Source organism: Eutrigla gurnardus (genome assembly GCF_963514095.1).
Source record: "Eutrigla gurnardus genome assembly, chromosome: 10".
Taxonomy (NCBI): Eukaryota; Metazoa; Chordata; class Actinopteri; order Perciformes; family Triglidae; genus Eutrigla; species Eutrigla gurnardus.
In genome coordinates this window covers 22,037,046-22,056,833 of record NC_139924.1, presented here as the reverse complement: position 1 = coordinate 22,056,833, position 19,788 = coordinate 22,037,046, and the positions used below count along the sequence as shown (strand labels likewise).

The 19,788-nt window shown below is 42.9% G+C and overlaps 1 protein-coding gene across 1 annotated transcript in view; it reads right to left on the bottom strand.

The window, feature by feature from the left end:
* LOC311020147 (solute carrier family 12 member 9) overlaps positions 1–19,788 on the bottom strand; it is a 53,063-nt gene that overhangs the window by 8,971 nt on the left and 24,304 nt on the right. The window contains exons 8-10 of the mRNA XM_084020018.1: positions 16,934–17,016; positions 11,737–11,861; positions 669–861 (exon numbers count right to left, since the gene is read on the bottom strand). Coding sequence (XP_083876144.1) covers positions 669–861; positions 11,737–11,861; positions 16,934–17,016 — 401 coding nt within the window. The remainder of the gene's footprint in view (positions 1–668; positions 862–11,736; positions 11,862–16,933; positions 17,017–19,788) is intronic.

The following is a 19,788-nucleotide window of genomic DNA, read 5'->3' as shown; positions in this document are numbered from 1 at the left end:
TGGCTCCTGGCAAGCTGATGGCAAACCCAGCCACCTCACCCTCCCTGCCCATAACCCCCGCAGCCTTGGCAACGGGCCCTCCTGGCAACCGTACCCCTTCTCCTTGAGAGCAACAGGCTCGCCTGATAGAGGACATGGAGAGCTGGATGATGTAAAGCTGTGTGTGAGTGTGTGTGTGTGTGTGTGTGTAATAAATATAGAGAGCTTTGCTGAGGGAAAAGACGCTGATGTGTGTGCGTGTGTGTGTGTGTGCGTGTGTGTGTGTGTGTGTGTGAGTCTGGTAGTCCTGATATAAATGTGATAGATAGCTGCTGTAGGAATGACAAGGCGGTGTTGTGTGTATGCGTGAGTGTCTGCTAAATGCAAAGTGCTGAGGGAGGAAGAGGCAGTGTAGATCAGACTGTGTGTGCGTGTGTGTGTGTGTGTGTGTGTGTGTGTGTGTGTGTGTGTGTGTGTGTGTGTGTGTGTGTGTGTGTGTGTGTGTGCGTGTGTGTGTGTGTGTGTGTGTGTGTGTGTGTGTGTGTGTGTGTGTATATGTCTCTCTCTATAAAGCGGATAGAACTATGGCTTGGCAGAGGCACCGTCTCTTGTAAAGCTTTGGGGATGAGGTTTTAGTAGCTCATGTAATGACAAGGCGGTTCTGGAGTGTGGGTGTCCGTGAGTCAGACCTGGTGGAAGATGAGAGCCTGGCTGATGTAGCCCCAGCTGGAGGTGGGACTGAGGTAGTGAATCAGCAGGAGCAGCAGCAGCATGAAGGCGATGCTGGCCGAGGCGTAGATGGCGTTGATCAGGAACATCATGACGGCACAACCCACGATGCCCAGCACGCACGTGTGCCAGGTGAAGTAACGGAAGGTGGGCCTGAGGAGAGAACAGGGGAGGTGGAGGTGAGGGTGGATGCAATGGTTCTATTTAAATTCTGTATATGAGACATTCAGGTACCTTCACACATTCAAAGTTCCATCCTGGAGAAGGATATCTTTACAGTCCATATTGGCCTCTCTACCTTAAGAGTTGTTTACTCATCCCCACTGCTAGGGCCCCATTTTCAAGACTTCAATGAGATATCAAAAGGTTTATTGTGTTACTGTATAAGGGGCGTCGTCATTCAGAAACACAATAAAACACCCTGCGCTGGACTTGATAAGTTCCATCTCCTTTCATCGGGGGCATGTTTACTGGATAACCCACTGCTGTATCACATCGTTGGATCCTTAATGATCTTTCCTACTTTATGATCCCTTTTCTTAAGGGCCTGGAATTTGTTCATCTTAAGATTTCATGGTATGAAAAAGTGGTTGACCAAGGCTTGTTACTGGAGGGAAAGAATATTTAGATATTACTAGTGCTGAAATGTCTCGACAAGGATCGTCAGGTCAAATTATTAATTTGTACGGTACTTCACCTTTTGACACACTTTTTTTCCCTTTTCGTTATCACAATAAGAAAATGAAAGAATGAAAACTGATGAATATCAGTTTATGCCATAGCAGTAAATTACTCCAGAGAACTAAAAGTAGGCCTTTTTAAGTTTAAATAGTAGTTGCACTGTACCCTTCATCCTCAGGTATACCTTATGTCAGCATGCTAATGAGCTTAACGAAGAGGGTGGACCTGGCTCAACATCAGCATGTTGGCGTCGTCATTGTGAGTGTTATGGAAATATGAGTCGAAGCAAGGAGACCTCTGGAGATTATACAGAAAATGATGCCCAACGTGAGAATCAAGGTTCGAGCAGTACAACAGTTATGAACTCAGGAGTGCAGTGCCAACCCCCGATTCTGCATCCTTTCCTTCCTGGGAGAGCATAAAAGCCTCAGTTATGTTGAGGAAGCTGCCACGGCGTCTGTATTATGTCTAGGTTAAAGGTAAGATTTGTGTTCGGCCCTGAGAGACGCTAGTGTCTTGTTTGTGACGTTGCCTCTCCTGGAGAAGCAGACGCTTAATAACTCAGATTAAATGTGAACCTATTCATAAAATGACATGTATTAATCTTCCACTGAGGGAATCGGGTATAGAGAAAATTCCCTCACAGTGAGCATGTTCAGCTGAAAGCGGAAGTAAAGCCTCGCACAGTCACTAGAGCGACCACAGGTCGTAGACTTAATTTAAAACTTGGAAGCACAAAAAACAGATGCAGATCTCAGGTCAGAAATACAGATCAGAGGGCGCGGCATTTAATAAACAGTCACATTACTGTCACCGTGAACCGGTTGAGCCACGGTGACGCACAACGACAAACTCCTCAGAAAATCCTTTCCTTGTCTGCATGTTGCAGATCAGCACGATGTGAACACACTGCAACATAAATCTGTAGCCAGAGCCAGATGGAGTGCTTTTTAAAAAAAAAACACTTAATTAGACAGAAACAGCTGAAAAACTGTTTGTTTAAGCCGTATATATGATCGCTTCCATCAATCGCTGTCTTGGTCATTATTCTATTGCATCTCACATTGTAAATGGTCATAACATATGTTAATATATGACGCAGTGTTGGCATCATAATGCATTTCAAGGATTAAACACATTCATGTACAGATAAATGCAGTATGACTATTCATTTTCACTATTGATTTTTGTTATTTAGATACATTTAGGTCATTTAGCAGACGCTTTTGTCCAAAGCGACTTACAATAAGTACATTTGTCGAAAGAAGGAAACAAAGAAACCACAACGTATCATTGCCGATAAAGTAAGAGCTGAAAATAGAACAAGTGTTCTCATCTGAGTAAAGTAGTACCTTAAGAGCAACAGTGCTATGATCAGAGTGCTATAGGTAAGATAACTTGGTCAGTCCATTTTTACTGCTGTCTTTGTAAATGTTGACTGCTCTCTGGCGGTGTCCATCAAGTGAAAGCAATATGTGAAACTATGTGCATCTTCATTTCCTTTCCAAAAAAGTAAGGAATAGAAAATACAGCAATTTCACAACAGTGAGTGAGCCATCTGGAAAATTAACAGACTTTTCACCAACACTAAGGGAATCTTTTCAATAGCTGCATGGCCATGGGAAATAAACAAGTTTATAAAAACAACTTTAAAAATCACAGTACTAAATACCTATCTCGTGAAGCTCATAATGTTCTGGTTTTTTTTTGGTCCAGACTGCCAGGGTTGTCAACTCATCTTTATTCAACTCAATGGTAATTTTTGTGAAACGCTCCGTCCCTGATCCAATGTCAGCGTTGCCGAGGCTCCACTTGTGACTATACGTTCTTGGCTTCTGACATCTGGCGTCGTAGCATTGAGCCGTACACGCACCGTAAGTTGAATGCTAATTAACAGCGCGTGGCGGCTGATGTCACGCATGCGGATAGACTCAGGGACACATACGCCGGCAGAACACCCTCTAGCATAGACGTCTATATACCCTTGGCAATTAGGAGGGGTTGCTTTAATTAAATAGTCGCATTAGTAAGATAAACAAATAATTATTTTGTGAAACAATGTACATATCAGCAAAGCAATTGAGCCAAATTAGCTAATTGTACACACATGCACGACTGCATGCCGGCGTCAAAGCAAACACGGTGAATGCTTTGACATGGGCGATAATAAACACCACGCATGGATAATAAGCTGCCTCTGCAGATTGCCTTTTTTGGTCATGAGCTTGAACCCACATGTGTGCTGTCTTCTCAGCACACATGTACCTGCCAAAACACGCTTTCATAAACGTGCCTGTCAAGTGTAAATGAGTTGAAGGGGTCTTGGAGTTGGTGAGCGACGCAGCAGGCGCTCACTTATTTGGAAGGGGTCGCGTTATTGACCCCAATTTCCCTTCAATAACTGCAGCCGGGTGGATAAACAGCCATTAAATAAGCATAGCTGTAATTACACAACGCGGCTCAAATGGCCGAACGGCTTCCTCCTCGGATACAGGATACAGTCAAAAGGCAGCAGGGGGAAATTCTTCTTTTTGCTAATTCATGTTGCTGTTTTTAGCTATTATAATCCACTTATTGCATCGATATAACCCTTTTATTGTTAGCAGATCTCCATATTGTTCCCAAAGTATTACTATACTATTTCTGACTGTGTTTCCCCCAATGATAATACCAAGCTATTTTTACTTTGTTAATTACAATATATTACTTAATCATTCCCAATTTATAATGCCATCTCTACTATTAGCCCCTACAAACTCGGATACCATATATCTCTGTTGCATATCTGACTGAAATATATTTTAACTTAAACCAGTGATGTTGAGAGGCCTATCTTAGGGGGGCTGGGGCTACCCGAAATTGATCCATATTTTTTTATATTTTTAGTCTTTATTTTGAGAATAATCTCATACTGATGGAAGGGTATACATAGAGTTTTAGGATTATAGAATCATAGTCTGTAGAAAGAATATATTTTAGAAAGAAGCATTTCTGTAAAGCCTATTTGTCCTTTTGTTTTTACAGACTATCCTCATTTTGCTGGAATAAATACACACAAAATACAGTTATTTGGGTTAAGTTCATATTTATGTTGTCAGAAATGATTGTGACCTTTAAAATCAGTCTTGGTTTATTGTACTGTATACTTTATGACAGAAACATTACTGAGCAGAATCACACTCTGATTGAACCAATCTCCAAAGTACATTCTTTAGATCTGCAGCTTTACTGAAACTGTGGAGGTTAAATCCTCCCACAGCACAATGAAATGTTTTCTCCAGACAGACGTTTGAAAGGAACACATAATAATTCAAATATCGACTTGTTAAAACTCGGTAGGAAGCTTCATCATATTGTGAGCGGATGGTAATACCATCCGGACTGTGCCCACATTTGTACTGTACTGACTGTCTTTACACTTTACTTTTTATTTCTTCTCGACGTGATCACTTAGCATCAGCGGGGCCCACACTTCTCTCCCGTCTTTTCCCTCTCTCCATCCAGCGGTAGAGGTGTAATTACGATAAAAGCTTGCCCGCCCATCGCTTTTGTCTCCGAGGTCCCTCTATCATCAGCGGCGACGGTCCCCTCCATACAATCGCCTCGCTCTAACCCCCCTCTGTCGCCTCTCTTGCTCTCCCGTGGCGGATTTCACTTAGCTGACGCAGCAAAAGCACCCTGAAATAACTGCCGCCAATCAAGTCCTCAGAGACATTAAGAAAGAGAAACGGAGAGTGATGAAGATGGAGAGAGGGGACCCGGCCATTAGCCAAAAGACACATCATAATTGAGTGAAAGTGGGGACAGAAACGTTATCTCTCCACACACACACACACACACACACACACACACACACACAGACAGCCAGGTTCTATAAGTGAGAGGTCTGCGAGTGTTTGAGACATTACGTCAGACAGCATCCCAACACTGGCACAACACCAGTAAAGACTCAAGTGACCTCAAAAAAACATTTAAGAAATAACCTGATATTAGTTCAGCCTGTTAGACCACAGGAATCCATTCACCCGTTGCCAAGTCCCGCCCCTCGAATGAAGACTGGCCATGGCGTAGCATCGGCCAGCTACAACCAGGGTCCAACGACTATCCAGCTGTGCTCCTTAAAGGCATGGTTTTGTGGAATTTCGAGCTTGTCGTGATTAGAACTTCTCTGCTTCGCTCAGAAATCGCTTCTGTATTTTTTCAAAAATCAGATAATATTTCATCAGGGTAGCTCTGGCAGGTGGACGGAGTGGCAGCAGGGGGCGGGGCTTAGCAAAGGGTCAGTTCAGCTCAATGTAGCTCGACTTAAAAAGTACCTGAAGAAAACTATATGATAGGAGGAATCTTGTTCCCTGATTAACCTCCACAAAACATAATGAAGGAATCTTTTCGTGATAATAAGCTGCTTCTTTTACAAATACAGTTAACTTGTAATGATATAGAGTTGTGCTTACCTCCTACAAGTACAACAGCAGATATGAGCACACCCTCAGTGAGGAGTCAATATAGTGGTCTATACAGTTCTATATAGTCAGAATCCCGCATCAGATTCAACGGATTGAGAGAATTGCAGGATTCACACTTCATTGGCTCTCCTGGACTGGAATGTAATACTTCTGTTTTATGATATATACTACATACACCTCTCTAGTATGGTCTAATGTGTGGGTCAAGCATGTCTCTCTTCTCAAGGATGGGTCAGGCCCCACTAGGTCCTACATCTCCCACAATGCAACTCTGTGAGGTCTATCGATAGACCCTCCCTGCCTGGTAAATGCCCACATCCATCCACAGAAGATATTTTACAGCTGTTTTACAAGCCGAGTGGTAAACTCCGTGACTCGTAAACAAAGATTCCCTTTTATGTAACATGACGTGAGCGATCCACATTGAGATACCGTCTCACTTACAAATACCTGGAGAAAAATAAGGATAGTTTCAGCTCTACGTGAAAATATATAACTCTGAATATGTGGTGTGAACTGAGGCACGCACCTTTATCCTCAACCATCATCAAGTCGTCCCCCTCCATAAACGCATAATGATTCTCTAACAACCTGGTTTCTCTCATCCATCCGGACAGATATTATGATCCATATGGATTTTTACGCACTCCAATCTGCCAAATCACTCATATACGGACAAAGGAGGGACCTCTGCATAGGAGCTTTAGCCAATGGTTCGGCTGGTCAATTCACAGATTCATACAAAGACAGACGAGGTGGCTGCAGAGAATGCTGCTGCACTCTGGACATCTGGCACCGAGCTGGTAAAAGTAAAATTGTGTGTGTGTGTGTGTGTGTGAGTTCCGCCAGTTGTTGACGCTTTCTCCGTTGCCCACTCTGACTGAAGGTCATCGCCCTTTGTGAACGAACTCCACGCATGTCCACAACATCCTTTGGCACCGTGCAGCGCTCCGTTGTGTTCTGAATCCTGGCCAATCCTACTGTTTGAGCATGCTTTCATATGCGTGTGTCTGCTCATGCGTGTTTAAGCCACAAGTACAAGAGTGGCCGCTACATGGGCAGCAGCAGCAGCATCGGCAGCAGGACGCACAGCACCCCCCCGAGGAACACTCCACACAGCTGGAGTCGCTGCTGATAAAGCTGCAGCCAACAGAAGTCTCCTCACACAAAACACACACACCAAAGATAAAACTGCACAACACACGCGCACACAGAGATGAAGGAAAGTACACACACACACACCAACAGATAGTCAAAGAGACAGATGCACTCACACATCAATGATCATGAGGGGGGAAAAAAATTATCCAGTGTGACTTGGATGTCAGAGTCTCGAAATCTCATACCTTCACTCTCCTGTTATATATAGCAAACACACACACACACACACACACACACACACACACACACACACACACACACACACACACACACACACACACACACACACACACACACACACACACACACACACACACTTAACAAGCACACATCTTTTCCGCTACATCATAATTCCACCCACCTCCCCTCCCCCCCCAAACACAACAGCAAATTTAAGAGAAAGGGAAATATTTCTGCTAAATTAGTTATGCTAATTACAGAGCAGTTCTCAGGGGGAGAGACGGCGCTAAATGGCTTTTAATTCTTTTTGCCTGGAAAGCGATGTGGGACGGAGCCAGACGGAGGAGTGAGAGAAGCAGAGAGTGCGAGCAAAAAAACAAACAAACAAAAAAACTCACAAACAAACTGGCGTCGAAAAATTTGCCCAGTGACACAGCAACAATAAAGCAGCGAGAACAAGTCGGTGGGGGTGTAAGGGGGAGGGGGGGGGCAGAAAACACATCGCCTTATCAGCTCCGGGGGCCCTGCACCCCCCGTGCCAACAGGGAGAGGAGAGATCAGTGGTGGCAAAAGTTTTGTGGTTAACTTTGCGTCCTGTAGTGTTTGCCAGCGGTCACACAGCGATAACAGGCATGAGCAGATAACACACAGCACTGTACGTTTTCAGGCACCAGAGGGAACACTGGGCACTCGGAGTGTGGTGTGCAGAAAGTTAGTCACCACGTTCTCTCACAGCGATGCCATGAATTAGCCGCTGTATACTGATGTTCACAGCTCACTCTTGTGGCAGTCGGATGAACTACAAAGCCAAGAGTCTGTACGTCCCTCTCAAGAACCGTCATCCGATCGACTTCACACAATAGCGAGTGTGTTGCTGGGGACCCGGCGATGTCCAGCGTCATATTTGGTGCAATTTGGACACGCAGTCATAATAATCACAATAAATAAACGGTGCTCTGTGCGTGTTCGTCACAATTCTACAGCGGGTCTCTAATTGAGACTCTAATTGAGCTATCAATGTACTTGTGACATGTAAGAAATATGTCCCTTCTTTCTGCAAACAAACAGTATATGTGTTTTTTTTCCATATCAATCAACTGACATCAACAGGAAGACATAATCCAACACGTCATCTTACAAAGATTCAGGCTCTCTCTGTTCCGGGACAACCCTTCCTTTAAAGGATTCCTCTCTGAATACTCCTCATGCTAGTGCAGTGCACGTTGAAAACACGGCAGTTCAGAACGAAACGAACGGTTGACGAGTTTGCTGCTTGAAGCGTTCTCGAGAACACTGCACTTCTTTGGTTCCTCGACTATACACACATAGTCGCATCACACACCCGAGCCACACTCTGATTGAGAAAACATCACCAGGGGCAGACTTTACTTTACGGTTTGGAGCCCAAATGAAATGACCCCAAACAGCTAGATAAATTATGATGATAAGACATGAATAATATTCTACTCTAACTCATTGTTACCTAACATAACAATAACAAAAGGCTCCCAAAGCATGAAATACTACATTGACAAAGACATTTTACTGGCTAGCTTCCGATGACTCACATTCACATGAGACACATTATAAGTCATCATATTAGAAGTGAGAGCTCCACACTGAACAGACATGCAGTACATGTAAGCACATTGTGCTGATAATGCCTTTCACTCTTCACTTCAAGGAAACATTTAAAAGCAGGACTGCTGTATTCTTTGTGAGCAGGTGTGGATGTGGGGGTTTTTTTTATGCTTCAGAAAGTAACTGCAGGGAAAGAATCATAAAATCACATTTTATTCTTCTGATTCACGGCTTGGTTCGGAATAACGCCGGCCTCCCTCTTCATCTGCTCTATAGTTCCCTCGACCACCACCGCTCTCTCCCTCTCTCTCTTGCTTGCTCACTGAGCCGGAGAGGCGGGGTGAATTAACAAATGTTGTGCGGTCCTTATTAGAAGTAGACAATATGAGCTTAAATACTAAATTAAATGTATGCTATAACATACCTTTTACCTACATGCAGTTTTATAAAGGTGTGAGTTGAGGGACTGCTCTGCATTTTTAGGGCTGTTGTTCGGTCACCTAAAATGTGATCTTAATTTCAGATGTTAGATCCCCCAGCCGCTTCCTGTGGTACCGTAGAACAACAAATTCCATCACATCAAGTACCGAAGTATCGGTTCTCGTGACGTCCCTCTTCCATCCTCACGTTTGAGCTCAACGAATAGCAGGTGAAACAGGAAACCGGACTTTGTGTTGACGCATTTCCACAAAGTATTAATCCCCCAAATGGCTCCAGGCGAGAGAGACAGTGTCAGTCCAACATGCAACCATCAATTCAATCCACTAATATCATTCTGTATTATATTCAGAAGCACAACAGTTGAATAAATCCCATTGTGCTGAGAATAAATATTACAGGGAGATAATTACTTTGCTTTCCAGATGTACAGTGTGTTTACACTGTCTGCTGCTGGATCCCGATTTCACCAGACTTGACTGATGTGTCCATTTTTTGAATGTTCTCGCATGCCTTACGACTCATTTCCAGCTATCACTGCAGAGGAATATATAACACCCTATACAGCGCTGGAGGCCATCTGTCATAACAAAAAAAAAAAACGCATGATGCATGGTCTTTAAACAGTTTCTCTCCTCCATAACAAATAAAAACAGTAGCTGTTGTCATCTTTGAAATGTATTTCACAGCCGGTGGAGGAGTTTAATCAAGGAAGGTATGTCTTTAGAAAAACAATATAGGTTATTGGATTCGGGGATGCACTTTTATAAATTAAAGATGCGGATTTGGATGACAGCGTTTCTGACACCTTCAACACTTTACAGAGGAAATATAGGATCACAAGCAGCGCTGATGTCATGATGTAATCATGGAGATACCCATACAGCACACACTGTCCTCAGGTTATGCTACTGCTGTGTGAAAGCGGCTCCAGGGAGCTTTTATAAATCAGGATCATTGCAAGTGTCCCAGGAATACAAACAACACACATAAACATTGTAAATTTGAATCTCTTAACATCTCCGTGGCTGCATCCAGTTCATGCTGCACCCCGGCAAAAAGCAAACACACGGTTTTATTGTCGGTCCCTCTCCAACACGGGGCTATAAGCAGTGGCCAGTTTTATGACTTTTAATTAGTGCACTGTCACCATAGCAGCAACCAGCTGGCAAACAACCACATCTTTACACGTACACATAAAGAACGGCAGAAGTGGAGAAGAGAGGGGTGCGTTCAGTGAGGAAAATGAGATCATGGGGTGTCGGCCACACCTGCATTATGAGAGATTAAAGTAATACTTCACCCAATTACTGACATCAATTTCTCAACCAGCGCTACGGGAGAAAACGTGTATTTTTCACACGCCTCCACGGTTAACAGAGAATCCGAAAAACAGAGAAAAAGTTTTGATGAATTGAGGATCAACAGCAAAACCATATCAAAAGATGTTTCCAAACCATCACACAGCTCACGCCGTATAATCAGAGTCTCCTTCATCCAGTCGTATACTCAATATTTCCGAAACGCATGCATCTCTGTAAAACCGTATTACTGAAACACTTCCACATAAAACAGTCACCGTTGCTTGCTCACAGCCTTTTTTCTTTTAATTCATTCTAGAGTTACTCAGTTTACACATTCTCTGTTTACTGTGGCGGCCATCGACAAAGACAAAGTTTTATTTGATACTTAAAGGTAACAAGGGGCTGTGTGTTTGTACCATGATACAGGGGTTACGATTCAATATGTTGCAATGTTGTCAGCAAAGCCATATATGGTGATTTTTTTTATTTATTTTAGGAAAGTCGTAGTATACAGAACACGCCAATATATGCATAAACAATGACTTCTTATGCATTTATCACGTAGCCTGTAACTTCATAGAAGTACTTCTTGTGCAATCTGAGCCACAAATCTTTGCATTTTAACATGATTGGTGGTTGGTTGTGAAGTAGGACTACTGAACATTTGCATGATGTGAATGTGTGTAAAAAAAACTATGTTTGCATCGATTTCGTTGCAATTAAGTGTTCGGACTTCGGTTGATTAATATTGATTTGATATGCAAAAACTGCTGCAGTTCATATTAGAGCCCAATGTGCTGGGACATATGGATGTTTTCATGTTTTGTTTGTACTTTCTTTTATAACTTCCTTCTTCATCATTTCATTTTTTTATGTTCTTGTCTTTTTTTATTTATTTGTGTTATTTCTTTTTATTTATTCTTTTATACTCTTTTTTACATAATGTTATTTATTAATTAGACACTGCATTATTGTATTCTTTTGAATCTTAATGTATTACAAAAAGGCATTTAAAGTTGATTTGGTGTTGTAATCCCCTGGTTACTACTACTAGTGGTAGTAGTAGTAGTACTATAGTACTATAGTAATAGCAGCAGCAGCAGCAGTAACATCTCTTGTGTTTCTGCCTCAAACCCCCAAATGAGCTGACGTTCCTTTAGGAACCTCAGACTGTTAAAATAATTAACAGAGACCTGATGATTTTAAAAGGGAAATACCTGAAATTAGGTGCAGAGGCCCATTCCAGAGCAAGGCAGGCCAAGTCCACAGCCGCGTACACCAACAGGAAAAAGATGGTCACAATACTGGCGATGGTGTTGAGCTTCCCCGAAAAAAGCACCAGCTGAAGGAAAAGCACAGGCAGAGAAACAGGGAGGGGATTAACATGTCATTCTACAGCGGGACAGGAGAGTGCTCTTTAATGCCTTTTTCATATGATCTTCTGACAGCTCATAGTTATTACAGGTTTTGCGGTTTCGGGTCACGCAGCAGGTCTGGTGTTAACGGGCATATGAGCGGATGGCGGGAGTGGTCCCAGTGCCAGGGGATTGTCTCGACAATCGACCCGTGCAGCAGCTCTATCAGGGCTTGTTCACTGAAAACTGCCTTCTGAAACCAGATTAATGAGAGTGAACCAAAACAATAAAATGATGGGGCTGGAGAACCATAATAGAATTGGAATTACCACCTCATGGTTGTAATTATCTACCAAGCAGTCATTTGGGTGACATTGTCATAATTAGCAAACACTCTTGAGTTATGGCTAAACGTGCTTTGTGAGGTTACAGTGACTTTCGATAACCAAATTCTCATCAGTTCATCCTCCAGTCCAAACCAGGAGGACGTTACCGGTGCCTTCCTTTCATGCCATCTTGATTATTGGGACGCTCTATATTCTGCAGCACTCAGATAAAAGTATTTAATTGTCTTGAATTGGTCCCAAATACAGCGGCTTGGCTTTTAACTGGAACTATGGAGAGAGAGAAAATTACCACTAATTTAGCATCCTTTCACTGAACCACTTCCCAGAGTTTCCATAATTCTCTCAAGGCGTTTCCAAGATATTACAAGAATGGGGCAGACAAAGACCTTGACCCTGGACCATCAAATTCTAACCATGACATCCTTGAGTCCAGGTGGACCAAGAAATAATCTCAGACATTCCTGAGAGATCCGGTTCACAGGAATGGGCCTGAAAACAATGCTGGTGCCGGCACTGAGGCTTCATAAAAGAAGCTAAAGATTAAGATAATTCCCTGTGGTTGTGTCACTAAGAGCAACACCTTTCACATGTTATGCATAATTAATCCATAATCTAATCAGATATTCATATTTATTTAAATCCAATCTATGCTGCATCCCCCTCATATTTAGGTTATTAGATTTATTATTAATTTACTCATTAATACCTCTCACATCAACGTCCAAGCAACTATTAAAACTAGGATTCTCTTTTTTTCTCATCACCGACCTGTTGACCTGTTAAACAACTGAAATCTTCCCCATCGCTCTCTTCCCTTCCGCGTGTACACCTACCAACAAAGTGTGCATAAACATGAAATATTCATGCAGCTGTTTAATCATCATCATATCTGACCAATGGTGCAGAGCCAGTGAGTAACTCCTGTACTGTACCAAGAAAACACAAAGATTGTCTCTCTCCAATTCCGGGTTCCAACTGGCCTCCCCTTGGAGTTCATTTCCTCGAGCTCAAGGGCAAATCATTGTTATTTATGGAGGGGAGAAAGAAGCAACTCTGTGATCCCTCACTTTGGGACCACCAAGCAGAAGTAAACCGAAGCGGAGAGAGAGAGAGAGAGAGAGAGTATAGAAGGTAATGATGGGGAATTGAGATTAATGATGTCACATTATTGACAGGCGGTCAGACGGAGAGAGAGGAAAAAAAGCTGTACCGAGGGAGCAATGAGAGCAAAGGAAGAAGAGTGGAAAAGAGGAGATGAAAAGGAGAGAAGAGGAGGAGAACGCGGGTAGGAGAGCTTCTCTGACCTCTGGCAGTCAAAGTCAGTGGGTGTCTCTCCAGCGCTCCCATGGGAGCCGTCTCCAGCGGAGTATTAATTAGCCATTAACTCAGGCACATGCCGTCACTGTGCATGCGTGTGTGTGTGTGTGTGTGTGTGTGTGTGTTTCTATCTATCTCTCTCTCTCTCTCTCTTTGAAACAGTGTTTTTACTGAAAAGCAGTGTGCATAAATTGCCATAAATTTCACTGAAGTAAGTGGGCTCGGACGGACACTTTTATTAAATCAGAACAATTGAGTGAAAGCAGCCGAGTCATGCCACGCGACGGACAACAAAGCCCGGGCTTTTTTCAGAAACGGCTCCCGGAGCTACTAGTTAAAGTCGATAAATATTTTCTGAGAGAAGGGAGACGACGAGGGGAGCGAATATTTACATTTTGACTTAAATGATGGGACAGTACCGCCCCGTATGAAACGATGGTTATGTTGTTGTTAAACATATTACCTTTAAGCTTTGAAATTTTAACATCAAATTCCAATTGCATTCATTTGGGCGGAGGTGCAGCTTTCTTTCACCTCCCTTATCCAGCCCTTTCCTCTTTTCTGTTTTTCTTCTCCCCTTGTTCTCGCAGTCCGCCCGTTTTCGCTGAACGTAAAAGTCCAATAAAAGAAAGCCCCGGCCCCCCAATTCTTCCTCCTCCTCCTCCTCCTCCTCCTCCTCCTCCTCCTCCTACTCCTCCCTTTTCAATCCAGCAGCGTGTGAGGCAAGATTACAATCAGACTTTTGTCATCAGTGAATCATTCAAACGCCCGAAGAAGAGGCAGAAAGAAAGAGGACGAGAGTCAATGATCTCTGATGGCACAGCTAACGATTTCCATCTAATTGCTCCTCCTCCAGTCCTGGAGAGGGGTGAGGGATGAGGAGAAGATGACGGGGAGAGAGAGAGAGAGAGAGAGTGCGAGTGCAAATAATGACAAGCCATTCAGGCTTAAACACTCACCTCTGATAATGATGGGATAGTCAGGCCTATTTAGTCCCAAGATCTTCCACCTCCTCTTTGTCTTTCTAACCTCAGCCTCCTTCCTTCTGCCAATATTTTCTCCTCAGTCTAAATTTACTCAAAAACACACAATAGAAGAGTTGTTTCCTTCAGCTCTTCTACTACTGTATCGGATTGCCGTCTGTTCTTGAAATCATCCTTCTCCGCCATCACTCGTTTTGACAACACGTGATGAAACCATGCCGCTCCTCCCCAAGTACCGACTTTTTAAGAGTTGCTGGCTGTTTATGGTCCATACTGCATTAATAGTCACTTTGAGACTTTTGTTGGTGAGCAGCCCAGATGGACTGCATCAGTCATGGAGGGCATCTTGTCTATTGCCTTGTTCCTTAGTGGGGGAAAACTTGCACACATTTGTCCACAGCACACTGTTAAGCCCCAACGTTGCATGTAGCAAACAAAGCCTTGTAATTCCATCAAAATTAATAAATCAAGAATAACCTTATTACCTGGTAATAATCTGCCAGAAACTTTTGATTAAAATCTGAATGTGGGCATCCAAGTACAAAGAGCTATTCAGTCTGCTTGTATCAGTTGATCTCTACAACCAATTTCTGTCTGATGCAAACCAGGAGGACGTTACCGGTGCCTTCCTTTCATGCCATCTTGATTATTGGGACGCTCTATATTCTGCAGCACTCAGATAAAAGTATTTAATTGTCTTGAATTGGTCCCAAATACAGCGGCTTGGCTTTTAACTGGAACTATGGAGAGAGAGAAAATTACCACTAATTTACCATCCTTTCACTGAACCACTTCCCAGAGTTTCCATAATTCTGTTCAATAATTCTATGAATTACTTCAGAAGGCATTAAGTCGGAACGGGCCGTTAGCTTGGCCCCGATATCGTTGCTTGCAGCTTTCTTGAGAACCGCTCATCCAAAAACACTGGACCCTCGCACTGGGTATTGCTTGAACAGTTTTGATGCCGACTCTGAAACCACAGCAGAATTTTTTGATACTTATAATACCGTAGTCTAATTAATAGACCAACCGTGTTTCAGAAATATCCCAAGCAAATTTCTCTACTTTATTTAAAATAGCTTTTCATGTAAAGAAGAAGAAGAAGAAGAAGAAGAAGAAGAGAGTCCGAGGAGCAGCTTGACACTTAGAGGAGAATCGCACTCGTCTACCTTAAATGTCAGTCCACTTTAAGTTTTCCTAAGCAGCCAGAGTTATTGCTGATTTCAGGGCTAACCCCCTTCACATTGATTATCAGCTGGCTCTCTCGACCCTCCCTCTCAACACATTACACAGTGTACATAATTAACTATTCATAAATACGTCCCGTCAATCTCAAGAGCTCGCAATCGAGTCAAGTCGATCAGATGAACGTTTGTTGAGAAAATCACAGGATAAAGACAGAGACTCCTTCCATTTGAGTTAGACTGACAAAGTTACAGTATATTTTTGGCTGCTGTCACTGTTTTGAACTCATAGATTTACTTCACAAAAACATTCACAATCTGCAGCACAGTGCCTGTATTTTTATTTTAAATAGCAACTAAAAACACAAATTATTTGTATTTGTATTACCGGTATTTGTGGTACACTGGTAATAACTGAATTGTTACCATAATGTATTCATACTTTTCTGGAGAAGTCGTGGAAAATTAAAAAAACACGAAAAAATCAAGAGACCTCAGTGGTTCTAAATCACCTTTTTTCCAACAAAATGAATGGCCTCAGACTTCGTTCAATGCAAAGGATCAAAATGGAATAGTACAACAGGTTTACGTGGATGCAGATTGAGCAGTCACAGGAAATAAAGTCATCACACCAAACTAGCTTCTCCTCTGAATGAATCCGTTCCGTTTGAAGGGAGACATCTCTCGAGTTACACCGGAGGACTTTCTGATCTTTCTGCCTGAGGAAAGCCTTTCTATGACAAGGCTTCACAAAACAAACAACAGGATCTGAGGCTGATTTTGTACCACTACCTCGCCAACCTTGGATCTGTTATCTGAAGATAATAGTAGCTTGTTTGAAAGCTTCTCTTCCTTCCCTTTGTACTGAGCTCCATCCCTCCTGTAGCTCAGCAGGAATGTATCCCTGATTTATCAATTTCACTAAAATATTTAAAACAAAGGCCCTGAAGCTCTATATTTTAGGGCCACTGATCAAACAACAACAAATAAGGGAGACCAATTACAACCTTTTTCCATAACTGGGAAAGACAAACAGGAAGTGCTGTGTCTGAAAAATAAATTAGATTTCTACGCCCCTTTGGATTACCCTTTGATTTCACTTTCCTTGACTTTTCAGATCAAAATGATGGCACTTTTTTGGTTATATGCCAACGGTTTTGAGATTTGATGCCTTTACTGGCAGTTGCTTTCGTCAAGTATCAAATGTCTCTGTTGACTCTCCACTAACCTGCACAAGGAACCAGGAGAGGATCACCGAGACCCAGGGGTTGCCACTGTGGGACGTCTTCTTAGCCGGAGACAGCACCTTACCTGCAGGGATAAAGAGAAATCCTGATGAAAACCTTCACATTTTAGGGGGAAATTGGCACCAAAATTGCACTGAATAGTCTCGAGCAGCAGCTTACGCATGAAAATATCAGCATTGGCTTTCAGAAACCCGGGATCCATACATGGACTGAAAGGAAAGGATGCAAGGAACTACCATTTTTTAAACAGAGAATTTCCTCCACGATATTCTCTATAAAATGAAAGAATGTATTGGATACAGTGTCGGTGGACTGTAATGGGCTGGGCGATATGGCCTAAAAAAAATGTACTTTTTATTTTGATTTCCCTCCTTGGGGTTAAAGTACAATCAGGAACAGCTAGCCAAAAAAACAATATGGCAGGCCCTGTCGTTAACATAAAATGTAACATGACAGAAAAAAAAATATTTCCTTAAACACAGGTTGAACATTACGCTATTAGTAGATTGGAGGTAGTTCTGATAAAGTGCAAACAAAACATTAATTATCAGTGCATGAGAGCATAAGGTGCTTTTTTGTTGTGCTGTTTTAGTTTAAACATCCAGGGTTGGCGTTTCCACTGTATTTATTGGCACCATATCCTTTGCTAACTACATATATAAACGACCGCATCTGAAATGGCTTTCCAGCGGGCCAAATTCTTTTCATATGGGATGCAGTTTGAAAATGTTTGTAATATGGTGGATTGCTTTTTGGTCTTTTTTCATTCCGCTGGGTGCAACCTTTCTCCCACTCGGCAGGATGCCTCGGTTTGAGGTGCTGCGGTACATTTGTCGTACTGCTGCCTTTGCTAGCAACAGACTTTAAACATACTTTGCAGCGGGGTCTGGTCTAAATCTGACTAAATCTGAAACCAATTCCAAATAATGGATGACACTGTGGCATGTTGTTTATGTACCACTATGGCAAACGGCCTTAATAGGCTCAGAAATCTCAAACAGACCAGGCCCTTGGGTTCCAACTGCATTTGGTGTTGGTAGTAGTAGTAGTAGTAGTAGTAGTATTAACAGTAGTGGTAGTATTAACAGAAGCAATAGTATCAACAGTAGTAGTCCATGGTGGGGAAGGGCTGCCATGGAAACTAAGCAGATTTGGACCCGAGTGTGCTCATGTTCCATTATTTACTGTGTTGATTGTTTTGGGGGTTTTTAAGTCTGGTTGAGGGCAGGGAATATATATATTTTTGGCGGCATACTAATATTTGAATATCATCGTTTGGTTGGTTACTCATCGTTTGGTTGGTTACCATGGTTGCATGTCTGAGAGTGACGTGGTAATCACAACGTGAACGATACAAACTATTGTAGTTCACAGAATACAATTTGCGGCGGACTCCCCGTTTCTCTTATAATTGATGTAATTTGGTGTTTGTCTGGAACATCACGTCTCAGAGTGGCAGTGAGAACGTTACAGTTCACAGATCAGATCACAACGGGAGCAGGGAATGGTGATTTCTAGTGTTACTGGCATTTAAACGAAGTGTATGTAATTAACCGCATGTCTTGTCAAGACGAGAGAGAGCGAGAGAGTGGGGGAGCGAGTGGGCAGTCGAGGCGGCGAGGGACACAAACTAAGCTGGCACTTAACTTTATTTAATACCTTACAGAGCTGCGTGCTTTATTGGATGACAACTCATTTACATACAGCATTTCATCACCACAATGATGGAATTTGTGCTGAACCCTTTGGCAGCTGCACAGTTCACATCAAGAATCAACGTATAAAGTTGGCGGAGAGGGAACCCGAGTGGCTCTAGAGACGAATCAAAGAGAGGAGCGCACTGAGTGACGGAGTCGGAGATTAGCGAATTATAGAGAAAGAGAGAAATGGAGGATGTGTGGGATGGCAGGACAAAAGTTTGCGTGTGTGTTGGAAAATCAACGCTTCATCACTCTGTTTGCAGTGGAAAGGTTAAACTGTGAGCACAGCGTGCACGATGGCCACAACGAGAACAACACACAGACACACACTCACACAGTGTGGTCATACTTTTCATCCCTCCTACAAGAACATTACACATTTACGCTTCCACAGTCGGTGAGTCTTAATTAAAGAGATTCATCTACGTTAACCCTTTGACTGTTGGTGGTCAGACAGCTGAACAAGAGTCATCTGCCTCGGCTCCATCTGATCGGGAGGAACTCGCATTAATACAGCCATTTACTTCCCCTTACACACACACACACACACACACACAGGCCAAATCAATTTGCAATAGACTTAACAAAAGGAGCAGAGGCCGTGATAAGGAAGCTGCTCACAGTCATTAATAAAGACAAAGCAGCAGGGAGCACGGATTCACACAGAGAGACGGGGAGGGACTGAGATCACGCATATGCTGCATTCGCCTTTTTGAAAACTTTCAGGAAGCATTAAGCTACGTTGCTCATTTGTTCTTGAAATGCACTGCGCATCACGTCATTGGCTCCCTGCGACAGTCGACGTAGGCTTCACACAACGGGTGGGGTGGCACGCCACAGAGATTTAGTGAGATAACTTTCACGAACCGTCCAGTGAGAAGTAGGGTCATTTCTCAAAGACTTCTCTACAATCAGACTTGCAAGAATGCAGGTGGAAGACGCTGATACATTGGAGGTATGCTGCCTGTTTCTTCATAGATGTGGCCTGCCCCTCCCAGCTCCATCACACTGCTTCCTGTTCTCTCTCCAATAGCGCTGTGTGTTTGCATGTCTTTGTAGTCTAAAATGAATGTGTTGTATAAATAGTGATGAGGTGCTGCACCTTTGGATCAGAGGTTCTACATGGTAAAAAGTGC